General features: G+C 44.3%; 1 protein-coding gene across 1 annotated transcript in view; it reads right to left on the bottom strand.

Annotated features, from left to right (window-relative positions):
- Nucleotides 1–13,533, bottom strand: part of stpg2 (sperm-tail PG-rich repeat containing 2) — a 100,672-nt gene that overhangs the window by 70,255 nt on the left and 16,884 nt on the right. Inside the window, exons 3-4 of the mRNA XM_041201088.1 lie at nt 13,181–13,321; nt 10,701–10,850 (exon numbers count right to left, since the gene is read on the bottom strand). Coding sequence (XP_041057022.1) covers nt 10,701–10,850; nt 13,181–13,321 — 291 coding nt within the window. The remainder of the gene's footprint in view (nt 1–10,700; nt 10,851–13,180; nt 13,322–13,533) is intronic.

Genomic DNA, 13,533 nt, shown 5'->3' with positions numbered 1-13,533 from the left:
CCAAAGAGCATAATCCTGCCTTGAGAGATTCTACCAAGGAGGAAGAATCAAAATCACAGAATTGTTACGGCGCATAAAGAGGCCATTCAGCCCGTCGTGTCTGCACCAGCTCTCCAAATGAACATTATGACCCAATGCCATTGCCCTGCCTTTTCCCCGTGCCCCTGCACATCATTTCTACTTAAATAATCATCTATTGGCCTCTTGAATGCCTCAATTGAAACTGGCCCCTCCACACTTCCAGGCCGTGCATTCCAAACCCAAATCACTCACTGTGTGAAAAAGTTTCTTCTCACAGGGCATTTGCTTCTTTTGCAAAACACTTTAAATCTGTGCCCTCTTGCTCTCGATCCTTTAACAAGCGGGAACAGTTTCTCTCTATCTACTCTGTCCAGCCCCCTCATCATACCTGTTCAGACCTATTCTAACTTTCTTCCAATTACAATCCACCAGAAAAACTCAATTACATTGCAGAAAAAAGGGACTCTCAGAAATATTGCCACCATGACACTCTCCATGGCTCACAAAGAGATTTTGTTTATATTGTGAATTCTCATTGTAGATTATCATTTGATTTTTGGAATAATATGGCAAAATAATAACCTGCACAAACCAGCAATTTAATTTACATGACACTAATGTACGGGTGTCAGAGCCTTCAAAAGTGTTGGACTCTTCTCAAGAAACCAGCAATCCACTGCAGTCTACTACCAGACTTAATCACAGAATCACAGTGCAGAAGAGGCCCTTCGGCCCATCGAGTCGGTACCTTTGTGTGAGAAACACCTAACCTACCTACGTAATCCCATTTACCAGCACTTGACCCATAGCCTTGAATGTTATGGCGTGCCAAGTGCTCATCCAGGTACTTCTTAAAGGATGTGAGGCAACCCACCTCCACCACCCTCCCAGGCAGTGCATTCCAGACCGTCACCACCCTCTGGGTAAAAAAGTTTTTCCTCACATCCCCCCTAAACCTCCTGCCCCTCACCTTGAACTTATGTCCCCCTTGTGATTGATCCTTCAACTAAGGGGAACAGCTGCTCCCTATCCACCCTGTCCATGCCCCTCATAATCTTGTACACCTCGATCAGGTCGCCCCTCAGTCTTCTCTGCTCCAACGAAGACAACCCAAGTCTATCCAACCTCTCTTCATAACTTAAATGTTTCATCCCAGGCAACATCCTGGTGAATCTCCAATGCACCCCCTCCAGTGCAATCACATCCTTCCTATAATGTGGCGACCAGAACGGCACACAGTACTCCAGCTGTGGCCTCACCAAGGTTCTATACAACTCCAACATGATCTCGCTACTTTTGTAATCTATGCCTCGATTGATAAAGGCAAGTGTCCCATATGCCTTTTTCACCACCCCCACTAACATGCCCCTCTGCCTTCAGAGATCTATGGACACACACACCAAGGTCCCTTTATTCCTCAGAACTTCCTAGTGTCATGCCGTTCATTGAATACTTCCTTGTCAAATTCCTCCTTCCAAAGTGTATCACCTCACACTTTTCAGGGTTAAATTCCAGCTGCCATATATCTGCCCATTTGACCATCCTGTCTATATCTTCCTGTAGCCCAAGACACTCAACCTCACTGTTAACCGCCCAGCCAATCTTTGTGTCATCCACAAACTTACTAATCCTACCCCCCACATAGTCATCTATGTCTTTTATATAAATAACAAGTAATAGGGGACCGAACATAGATCCCTGTGGTACGCCACTGGACACTGGCTTCCAGTCACTAAAGCATCCTTCTGTCATCACCCTCTGCCTCCTACAACTAAGCCAATTTTGAATCCATCTTATCAAATTACCCTGTATCCCATGTGCCTGTGCCTTCTTTAAAAGTCTCCCATGTGGGACCTTGTCAAAGACTTTGCTGAAATCCATATAAACTACATCAACTACACTACCCTCATCTACACACCTGGTCACCTCCTCAAAAAATTCACTCAAATTTGTTAGTCATGACCTCCCTCTGACACAGCCATGCTGACTATCCCTGATCAAACCTTGCCTCTCCAAGTGGAGATAGATACTCTCCTTCAGAAATTTCTCCAATAGTTTCCCTACCACTGACATGAGACTCACTGGCCTGTAGTTCCCTGGCTTATCTCTACAATCCTTCTGAAATAATGGAACCACATTAGCTATTCTCCAGTCCTCTGGCACCTCCCCAGTGGACAGAGAGAAATTAAAAATTTGGGTCAGAGCCCCTGCAATCTCCTCCCTTGCCTCCCTCAGCAGTCTGGGACACAAATCATCTGGACCTGGAGATTTGTCCACTTTTAAGCCTGCCAACACCTCCAATACCTTGTCACTCCCTATATCAATTTGCTTAAGAACCTCGCAGTCTCTCTCCCTGAGTTTGATACCTTCATCCTCATTCTCTTGGGTGAAGACGGATGTGAAGTATTCATTCAACACTCTAGCGATGTCCTCTGGCTCCACCCATAGATTGCCCCCTTGGTCCCTTATGGGCCCTTCTCTTTCCCTGGTTATCCTTTTCCCATTGATATACTAACAGAATATCTTGGGATTTTCCCTACTTTTACCAGCTAGAGCTTTCTCATATCCCCTCTTTGCTCTCCTAATTGCTTTCTTAAGCTCCACCCTGCACTGTCTGTACTTCACAAATGCCTCCGCTGATTTGCTTCCCTTGTACCTGCTAAAAGCTTCTCTTTTCCTTCTCATCGTAACCTGAATATCTCTGGTCATCCATGGTTCTCTGGGCTTGTTACTCCTTCCTATCACCCTAGAGGGAACATGTTGAGCCTGTACCCTCCCCATTTCCTTTTTGAACACCCCCCACTGTTCCTCTGTAGATTTCCCCACAAGTAGCTGTTCCCCATCTACCTTGAACTGATCCTGCCTTATTTTACTAAAATTCACTCTCCCCCAATCCAAAACATTTTTTTGCAACTTGTCAATTTCTTTGTCCGTAACAAACTTAAACTGTACCATGTTGTGGTCACTATCGCTAAAATGCTCCCCCACCACCACCTCAGCCACCTGTCCGGCTTCATTCCCCAGAATTAGGTCCAGCAATGCACCGTCCCTTGTTGGACCCTCTACATATTGACCTAAAATGTTCTCCTGTACACATTTCAAGAATCCACTCCATCCAAGCCCTTAACACTATGTCTATCCCAATTATTGTTGGGAAAGTTGAAATCGCCTAATATAATTACCCTATTGTTATTACACACCTCCACAAATTGTGCTCATAATTGCTTCTCAGTTTCCTGGGGGTCTATAATAAACACCTAATAATGTGGTTGCCCCTTTTTTATTCCTAAACTCTACTCACAAAGCTTCATTCGATGCCCCCTCCAAGATATCATCTCTCCTTACTGCAGTAACTGACTCCTTAACTAATAATGCAATGCCTCCTCCTCTTTTACCCACTCCCCTGTCTTGCCTGAAGATTCTATATCCTGGAATGTTGAGCTGCCAATCCTGCCTTTCCCTCAACCATGTCTCAGTGATGGCTACTATATCACAATTCCACATGTCAATCCTCACCCTTAATTCATCCATTTTACTTGTAATACTCCTGGCATTAAAGCTGAGACCATCCAGCCTTGCCTTACTCCCTTGAAGCTTATCGCAGCTGTACTCCCTGACTTTATTGTTTTACTATATTATGATGTGTCCATATTCTGCTATCATTCTGTGTCCCATCCCCCTGCCGAATTAGTTTAAACTCCTCCCAACAGCACTAGCAAGAGGGTCCCAGTAGTGATGGCTACTATATCACAATTCCACATGTCAATCCTCACCCTTAATTCATCCATTTTACTTGTAATACTCCTGGCATTAAAGCTGAGACCATCCAGCCTTGCCTTACTCCCTTGAAGCTTATTGCAGCTGTACTCCCTGACTTTATTGTTTTACTATATTATGATGTGTCCATATTCTGCTATCATTCTGTGTCCCATCCCCCTGCCGAATTAGTTTAAACTCCTCCCAACAGCACTAGCAAACCCGCCCGCAAGGATGTTAGTCTCCCCCTGGTTCAGATGTAGACCATCCCGCTTGTAGAGGTCCCACCTTCCCCAGCAACGGTCCCAGTGATCCAGGAATCTAAAACCCTCCCTCCTGCACCAACTCTTAAGCCACGTATTCATGTGTGCTCTTCTCCTATTTCTGAGCTCGCCAGCACATGGCACTGGGAGTAATCTGGAGATTACAACCCGAGAGGTCTTGCTTTTTGGTCTACTGCCTAACTTCTTGAATTCTTGATGCAAGACCTCATCCCTCTTTCTACCTATGTCATTGGTACCAACATGTACCATGACCTCTGCCTTATCACCTTCCTCCTTTAGCCTGCAGCTGTTCAGTGACATCCCGGACCCTGGCACCAGGGAGGCAACATACCATCCTGGAATCATGCTGACAGCCACAGTAGTGCCTATCTGTTCCCCTGACTATAGAGTCCCCTATTACTTTTGCTCTTTCTCCCTTCCTCCCCTCCTGTTCAGACAGGCTGCTTGTGGTGCCAGAAGCTTGGCTCTGTCCGCATTCCCTGGAGGAACCAGCTCCCTCGTCAGCCTCCAAAATGGAATACCGATTTGCGAGCGGGATCCCAGGGGACCCCTGAACTACCTGTTTCTCTTGGACCGCCTGGTGGTCACCCATTCTCTTCCTTCCTCAAGTCCCTTCATCTGCGGTGTGACCACCTCTCTAAACATGCTATCCACAATAAAAGAGAGGAGAAAGTGACTTGAACTGACAGTTATTGAACCATGAGATGCTTCACCATGAGTGGCTGTTGTGGTAGAGACGAATAGAATTAGATAAGAACAACAGGAAATGTGATAAGTATTTGAATAGGGAAATAAGCAAGGATTTGGGGAGGAATGGGGTATAGGAGAGGGAGAGACAGAATGAGCTGAATGGGGTATAGGAGAGGGAGAGACAGAATGAGCTGAATGGGGTATAGGAGAGGGAGAGACAGAATGAACCGAATAGACTCCCCCTGTTCTGTGGTTTCTATTATGCGATTAAAACTTTTTATTGAGTCCAGGGAGTTGTTTAGAAACATTGGGCCTGAAGTGAGTTTAGGAAGTGCCCTAAACACCAAGACTTCAATGCGTAGCACTCTTGCCTCCTGTGTCAGAGGTTGTGGCTTCAAGTTCTATTCCCGAGATTTTAAGCATAAGGATCACTGAGGGAATGCTGCACTGTCAGAGATGCCGTCTTTCCAATGAGACGTCAAACTGAGGCCCCTGTCTGCCCTCTCAGGTGGATGTAACAGATCCCATGACACTATTCCAAAGAAGAGCGGGAGAGATTTTTGTTATTCATTTATGGGATGTGGGTGTCACTGGCTAGGCCAGCATTTATTGCCCATCCCTAATTGCCCTTGAGAAGGTGGGGGTGAGCTGCCTTCTTGAACCGCTGCAGTCCATATGGTATAGGTACACCCCCAGTGCTGTTAGGGAGGGAGTTCCAGGATTTTTATCCAGTGACAGTGAAGGAACGGCCAATATATTTCCAAGTCAGGACGGTGAATGACTTGGAGGGGGACTTCCAGGTGGTGATGTTTCCACCAGTTCCCCCATAGTGTCCTGATCAATATTTACTCTGAAACCAATATCACTGGAACTGCGAAGTATTTTTTGAAATGAACCCACTATTGTAATTTAGGAAATTTGGCAGTCAGTTTGTGCACAGCAAGATCCCACAACAGCAATACGTTAGGTTTTTTTTTAAAAGTGATGTTGTTTGTGGGATAAATACTGACCCAGGAACTGGGGGAGAACTCCCCTCCTCTTCTTTCAAATACCGCCACGGGATCTTTTACGTTCACCTGACCTTTATCCCCATGAAGTGTGTCAAGTTCTTCCAGCCTTTACTGCCACAGTGGCCAAGTTTCCACTTTCCAAAATGGCATTACGGTATACATTACATACAAGAGCACCTTCATCCTCTTAGACGCAAACGAGCATTGCCAGGATCCATCATGTGCAGCCTAAATCCTGTTCAATGCAGTTTAACCTTTTATCTCAAATAAAATCAAATCCTTTATAAATCGAATTCTTCAAACTGTACTGTCACTCTGGGGCCACTTAAGATCAAACTGCCTTTATCCTTTCCCATCAATTTGCAAAATTTGTTCTGACAAAGGCAACTGCACAGGCAAAGGAGTTGTCCAAGGCAAAACAAAAGTTCACTTTTTTTCCAGACGCTGTACACACTATAACATTTCTATTGCTGAAAAAAGAGACATGTCGAAACTTTTCGCCTTGCACTCATCAGGACGCTTCGCAAGAATAAGTTTCAAAAGCAATGCTTGGCAGTTAATTGTCAGTCGCATTCACCACGGCAACAGCTCTACCAATCAGAGTCTACTTGCCAACCAATCAGCACTCTCTTCACACCAGTATAAAGTGTTGTTTTCCCCTTATATTTGTATTCTTGTGAAGTGTCCTGATGGGTGCAAGAAGAAAACTTTTGACAGGTCTCTTTTTTTCAGCAATACTCAGGTTCTATACTATCAAATGGCTCTAACATTTTGCGCTCATTCAGATGTGTTTATTCTCATGTCAATGCCCCCCACCCCGGCAGCAGTTGTCTTCTGCAAATGGAAAGTTGCCCCCTGTATTCTCCATGTCTGACTCAGGAGGTTCATGGATTCAAATCCCAGCCATTCCAGGTACCTGAGCACAAATTCCAGGCTGTCACTCCCAGGGAGCGCTGCACCATTGAAGCTGCCACCTTTCGGGTGCAACATTAAGACAATCTGCTCGCCACTATTTTGAGGATGAGCAGGGGAGTTCACCCCAGTTTCCTGGGGCCAATATTTATTCCCCAGTCAACATCATTAAAGACAGGTTATCTGGTCGTTATAACATTGCTTTTTGTGGGAGCTTGCTGTGCGCAAAATGACTGCCACAGTTCCTATATTTCAACAATGACTTTCACTTCAAAAGACCGTCAATGGCTGTTAAGTGCTTTGGGACATCCTGAGGTTATGAAAGGTGCCATATAAATGCAAATGCTTTCCTTCCCTTGCATCAACCCTGTTCACACGCTGCTTCACAATTAATTGTCTTTAAAGACAAGAAAGTGACAAATGGTTAAGTATTTCTACACACAGAATATTCTTTAACCACTTGACTAGAATTGGATCGAGAACTCTCCAGTCTTCGTAAGTTTGCAACTTGAGTCACACATGCAAATATGTTGCTTGAAAAATTGAGTCTTACATCATTCTGTTATTGTGCTGAATGTTCAAAATACATAAATATTTTGTGCATTCACTGTCAATTCCAATACTTCAGCGTACCAGTAAAACGTGCTGAGAAAGAGATTTCAGAGCACGACTCCGCTAAGCCAATATTGTTTGAAAATCTTGTCAATTAAGATCCTTTAGGAGACAAAGTCTTAAAGAAGCTAGCCCTTTCAGGAGAACTAGACTGATCACACCATGCATGGCGCACAATAAATTAGGAGTTCAATCCTCTTCTAGAGTCTTAAGCAGTCACAATTCAATTTCACAGAGGAGCCTGAAATATATGCTGGGCCTCTGATTTGTATAATCATTGATCCTAACATCGGTTCCAGGTGTATGTTCATGGCATCCTAACTGATATGTCCTGCAATGCACTTCTGGTGCATATTGAATGTGCACATGCCATATTGGGCCCGGAGCAATCTCGTGGCCATGGTCTAATTTATTGTGCACCATGAATGGTGCGCCGTGCAGTCTAGTTCTCCTGAGACCACATCTGGAGTACTGTGTACAGGTTAGGTCTCCTTACTTAAGGAAGGATATGATTGCATTAGAAGCAGTTCAGGGAAGGTTCACTGGCCTGATTCCTAGGATGAATGGATTGTCTTATGAGGCCTGGTTTGGCAGCTTGGACCTATACCCATTAGAGTTCAGAAGGATGAGAGGTGATATTATTGAAACATATAAGATCCTGAGAGGGGCTTGACAGTGGATGCTGAGAGGATGTTTTCTCTTGTGTGGGAATCTAGAACCAGGGCGCACAGTTTAAAATTGAGTGGTCTCCCATTTAAGACTGAAGTAAGCAGAATTGTTTTCTCCCAGAGGGTCGTTAGTCTGTGGAATTCTCTTCCTCAGAAAGCAGTGGAGGCTGAGTCATTGAATTTATTCAAAGATGAGTTAGATTTTTTTGATAGACAAGGGAGTCAAGGGTTACGAGAGGGCTGACAGGAAAGTGGAGTTGAGGCCACAATCAGCTCAGCCTTGGTGGAGCGTGCTGGAGGGGCCAAATGGTCTCCTCCTGCAACTAATTCTTGTGTTTTGTGATGTGCCATTCGGTGCTGCAGATAAGGTAATGTGGTTTACAGAAACGGGCTATTTCATTTGTAGGGATTAGAGATGGGGGTGGGAGAAATTAAGTGCATTTGGGAAGTAAGTTGCGTGAGTATTGGCAAGGGAAGCGTTGAGAATTTGTGGTATATTTTCTAATCAAGCCATGGTACTGAAGGATAGTGAGTTGCTGGTGGGTGATTGAGGTAATTGGTTCAGAGTATTGAGGTGGCAATGAGTTGGGGCATGCAGAGTGGGAATGATGACTGGTGTGGAGCAAAAAAGATAGTTGTGGATGCAAATTGGAAAAAAAGATTATTTTTTTCTTTCATGGGATGTGGATATTCCATCACAAATTTCCCTTAAACTGCATAAACAGAGGGCAATTCAGGGTCACATGTAGGCCAGACCAGATAAAAATAGCAGATTTCCTTCCCTCAAAGGCATTAGTGAACTAAACAGTTTTTTAAAACAATAATTGAAGATAGTTATTATGGTGTAGATTTATATTCCCTATTTATTAACTGGATTTAAATTCCACCATTGGTGGTGGGATTTGAACCCATATAGAGCCTAGGCTACTGGATTGCTATAAAAACAAAAAAACTGCAGATGCTGGAAATCCAAAACAAAAACAGGATTAGCTGGAAAAACTCAGCAGGTCTGGCAGCATTGGCGGAGAAGAAAAGAGTTGACGTTTCGAGTTCTCATGACCCTTCGACCCTTGGTCGAAGGGTCATGAGGACTCGAAACGTCAACTCTTTTCTCCGCCGATGCTGCCAGACCTGCTGAGTTTTTCCAGGTAATTCTGTCTACTGGATTGCTAGACTAGTGATGTTACCACTAGTTTCATAATAGGATTAAGTTGGGAGTCTAAAGGATAGCTAATTAGCATTTCTACCTTGATACAAGGTGATTAGTGTTACCATAGAGATGGGTTTGGAGCAGGGAAGAGTCCATAGGAAGCCATTAAAAGATCAGATTACAGGTTCTCCTAAAAATATCAATGAACTTCACCCAGGCTCAGTCTGCAAGAGGGGGAGAATGCTGAGAGTTAGAGGCAGCAAGTCTCTATAGTGCATCACGCAAGAATGTGGGTGGGAGCTCGTGCTCGGTTTGAAGAGACCAGGGTTGTGAGGGTTTAAACACAGATGGAAGATTTGCCTAGCTTTGGCTAGAGGAAAGGGTCTCCAGGGTAACTCACCCTAGAAAGTCAGTTCGGGAACTAGACGTTATCTGGCTGGAAAAGGAAAAAAGAACTAAGAAGTAATTTGGACTGGTTCCTGGAGAATGAAGTGGCCACTTGAGGGAAGAATAACTGCAGAGGGAAGTTTTTGGTCATTTTAAATGTTAAATGGGTTTTAGTTTAGAGTATAAGTTGGCTACTGAAATAGTGTTTAGTCAATGCTGCTTTCAGTTTGCACGTTACAGTAAAAGTCTTAAAACCTTGCTGTTCAATTCCTTTCAGTTGGCCAATGGGAATTCAAATATCTTTTTAAAAGTTATTGATGTCCACAGGGATCATAACAGTACCAGAGGTAAAAGATTTGAGGGAGAGGGACCCAAGGAGGACTGGAACAAAGAATGTTCCACACATATCCCACAAGAAAGTGGACATTGTCAGGACCCATGGCAACACCTATTGTTTGGAGGAAGTGAGAAGAGTAAAAGGAGAAATTGTTCAATATGAGAACAAGTTCAGCCAGGTAGAGGAGGGTGGTGGATGGGATTTGATTGGGCCTCCATTCAAGGATGGGGGTAGAAAGGAGGTGGCTGAGACCCTTTTGAACTGTGAGGAAAGGAAGAGATTAATCATGAAGCAAGGAGGAGCAATGCCTCTGGCTTTCCTGGGCTGGATGAATTATGGCAGTTAGGGTCAATAGGGGCATGTTCTAAAACAGCAGAGCCTCCAACTCACTGTCAGCCAGCATGTGGGAGATTCATTTGCATTTAATCAATTTTATAACGTGAGTATTGCTGAGAAGAAACATGCTGTTGAAGCTTTCTGTCTTGCGCTCATCAGGACAGGTACAAGAATGCCAAATTTCAAAGGAACAACAATTTATACTGCATGAGAAAAGGGTGCTGATTGGACAGCTAGACACTTGATAGTGTAGAACTTGAGTATGGCTAAAAAAAAGTGACTATTTTTATACCTGAGGCAGAGGTACAACAAAGACCAAATTTGTGATATCAACAATATATTTGGCTCACAGGTGAGTTAAGAACAGGTAAGTTGTCCAATCAGCTCCCTTTCTCATGCATATAAATAGTTGCTCCCTTGGAAATTTGGCATTCTTGTGTCTGTCCTGATGAGTGCAAGATGAAAAGCTTTGACAACATGTCTCTTTTTATCAGCAATACTCAAATTACATGACAATTGAATGATACCGTTGCTTACATATTGCGGATTGTAATATGCAGGACCGAGTATCCCAGCTCTGGAAGGAGGTAAGTGCCTAGACAGAGCTCCATCTTCAGCTTCTTCATAGCCATAGGACTGATTCGATGAAGGGATTGATGGGGCACTGGCTGAAGGGATTGGGACTACCTGCAAGGAAAGAGGAGAAGATTATCACACTTAGCTCTGAATTACCACAAACCCCAGCAGTGCCTGCGAGGTTGAAGGCCTCCCAAATAGCACCCTTAGGGAATATAGCTTCACCGCTTGCCCCCTTTCTCATATACTGTCTAAATGCTGTGCAGAGGAAATGCGTTCAGTGCGGTGCAGGGATGAAGATGTGCATTAAGTTGGGTAACCGTTCTACTGCCGGTATAATAGGCAAGTTAAAAAAAAAAGCAAAAGAAAGATTTGCGTTCACACAATGCCTTTCACTATCTCAGGATGCCCAAAGCGACTAAAATTGGGGATGCACTACAGCCAAGAATTGTAGTAGCAGTAGCTATATCAGAAGATATAGGGCTGGAAGAAGTCAGAGGGATAGGGAGGGGCAAGGCCTTGGAGAGATGTGAAAAAAAAGGGATGAAAATTTTACTGGGAGCCAGTGTCAGAGACTGCGCGAAGGGGTAATGGGTGAGCAGAGCTCGGTGCAATTTAAAATACACGGCAGCAGACTTTTGGATGAGCTCAAGTTTACAGAGAGTGCAAGGTGCAAAGCCAACTAGGAGAGCACTGAAACAGTTGCGCAGGTTGGCTCTACTCCACGTGTGTCCCATTGCAAACAGTAAAAATCCCAGGCCTGCTGAGAGGTAAGAGGCAAAAACAAAGCTTGGTCGGCGAGGCCCATTTTATCCATCTCAATCAAGCCAAGTGCTGCATCCAGGGACAGATCTGTCGTCCATTAGTGCACCTGGCTGTATGGTTAATTCTCAATGTTTCTCTGCCATACTGTGGACCAATGTTAGATACAGAGTCTGCTAGAGGGTTGACTACAGGATTATAATTATTGCAGAAGCAATAATTGGCTATAAGGAAATTGACGAGCACAAGCCTGAGCTCTTGCCAGGCAGGCAGCAGACCCTTATCAAATACTAGGTTGTCTCTGATTTACATTGTGGCTCAAGACCCACTCCAGGATTAGAACACACAATCCAGACTGACACTTCCTCTGACTTCCTGTCTTTTTGGATGGGACATTGAGCTGGAGTTCCACGTGGCTCTTCAGGTTGGCTTTAGGGATTCTATCTACTTTTTTTTCCCAAAAACAGCGCAACACTCAAGTGGGATTTGAACCCACAGCCTTCTATCTCAGAGCACTAACTGCTGACCCATAGCTGAAACCTCAGGTAGCTCCAATTGGGGTTGGGGAATCAGCGGACCAGCTCCCCGGCCAATTTCTCAGGAGTGCCCAGCCCAGATCCGGGGCTGGTATCAAGGTACTCCCTGCCGTTTTTTCCCAAAGTTTGTTTGCTTTATTGCTGTATGCAGCAACATCACCTTGTAAATTATGGTGTAACTCCCATCAGTCAAGCTGGGAGCACTGTAAGTGTCAATCGTGAGTTCAGCTTGTTGTAATTTGCAGAGACTTTAAATAGATTCTACTGCAAAATAAAACGGTCTTCACCCTAAAACGTATGTCAGCCGTAGCTTACTTGGTAGCATTTGTGCCGCTGTCCAAAGGTTGTGGGTTCAAGTCCCGCTCCTGGACTTAAATACAGAAATTGGGGCTGGTGATGTAGTGAGGGAGCGCTGCACTGTTAGAAGATGCTATCAATCAGATGGGATGTTATGCCACGGCCCATCTTGGGTGTGTGTAAAAGAACCTGAGGCACTTTTTTGAAGAAGAGCAGGGGAGCTCTCCCCAGCGTCCTGGGGCCAATGCTCATCTCCCACTCAACATCAATAAAGCTGACCATCTGGTCATTATCACATTGCTGTTTGTGAGACCTTGCTGTGTCAAACTGGCTGCTGCGTTTCCTACACTACAATACTGAGCGCTTTTCAAAAAGCACTTCATTGTCTGTAAAGCACTTTGGGACATCCTGAGATCATAGAAAGATGTTATATAAATGCAAGTCTTTCATCAAAATAGACTCCATTTGTTGTAAATCCCCCATCAATCCTGCCTGGAAACCCATCTGCTGTAACTCATCTGAGTTTTGCTTGCTGTAGTTCATAGACACTTTGTTTGAACAACTCTATTGAATAAATGAACTGCCGTAATATAAACCCTGTTCACTGAAAATCCTGCCATAACCCTGTTCCGCCTTCAATTCATTGACTGCCACAGTGGTGCCAATATACTGGGTTTTTTGAAACAAATGTCTACAATTACATTTTGATATTTAGGCTAATATACCACACATTCATCATCAACACGGCTTCAATGATGTTGCCAGTGTGGCTGCTGAATAAGGATCATGACTGCGACCTAGAGAAAGCACAGCCAGTGCTACTGCATAGAACACATTGGAGCTCACCGTTGAGCTCTGTGGTTTAAAGGTTTTAGTCGCTTTTTCTATGGGGCGCACATCGTAGGTACCCGGTCCTGGTAGGTCTGCTCCAACTGTTTTGAAACGAGCCTCCTTGTTCCTCATGCTCTGCCCTCCTTTGATGTGCTCCTGAAATTCACAACACAGAATTGGTGTTTTGTGTTAGGACTTTACTCAAGTTAATGAGGACAAATGCTACAGTGCATGGTTTGTTGGCAATTTAAGGCCCATGGGTTCAGTTTCAGTTTCAATTTACTGAGAGATACAATTCATGAACAGAGCTATCGGAGGAGGCCGTTCAGCCCATCAAACCTGTTCTGCCATTCAAATAGATCAAGACT

This window comes from Carcharodon carcharias, chromosome 1 (assembly GCF_017639515.1).
Source record: "Carcharodon carcharias isolate sCarCar2 chromosome 1, sCarCar2.pri, whole genome shotgun sequence".
Lineage (NCBI taxonomy): Eukaryota > Metazoa > Chordata > Chondrichthyes > Lamniformes > Lamnidae > Carcharodon > Carcharodon carcharias.
Note: the sequence above shows the minus strand (reverse complement) of the source record. Positions and strands in the feature narration are given on the sequence as shown.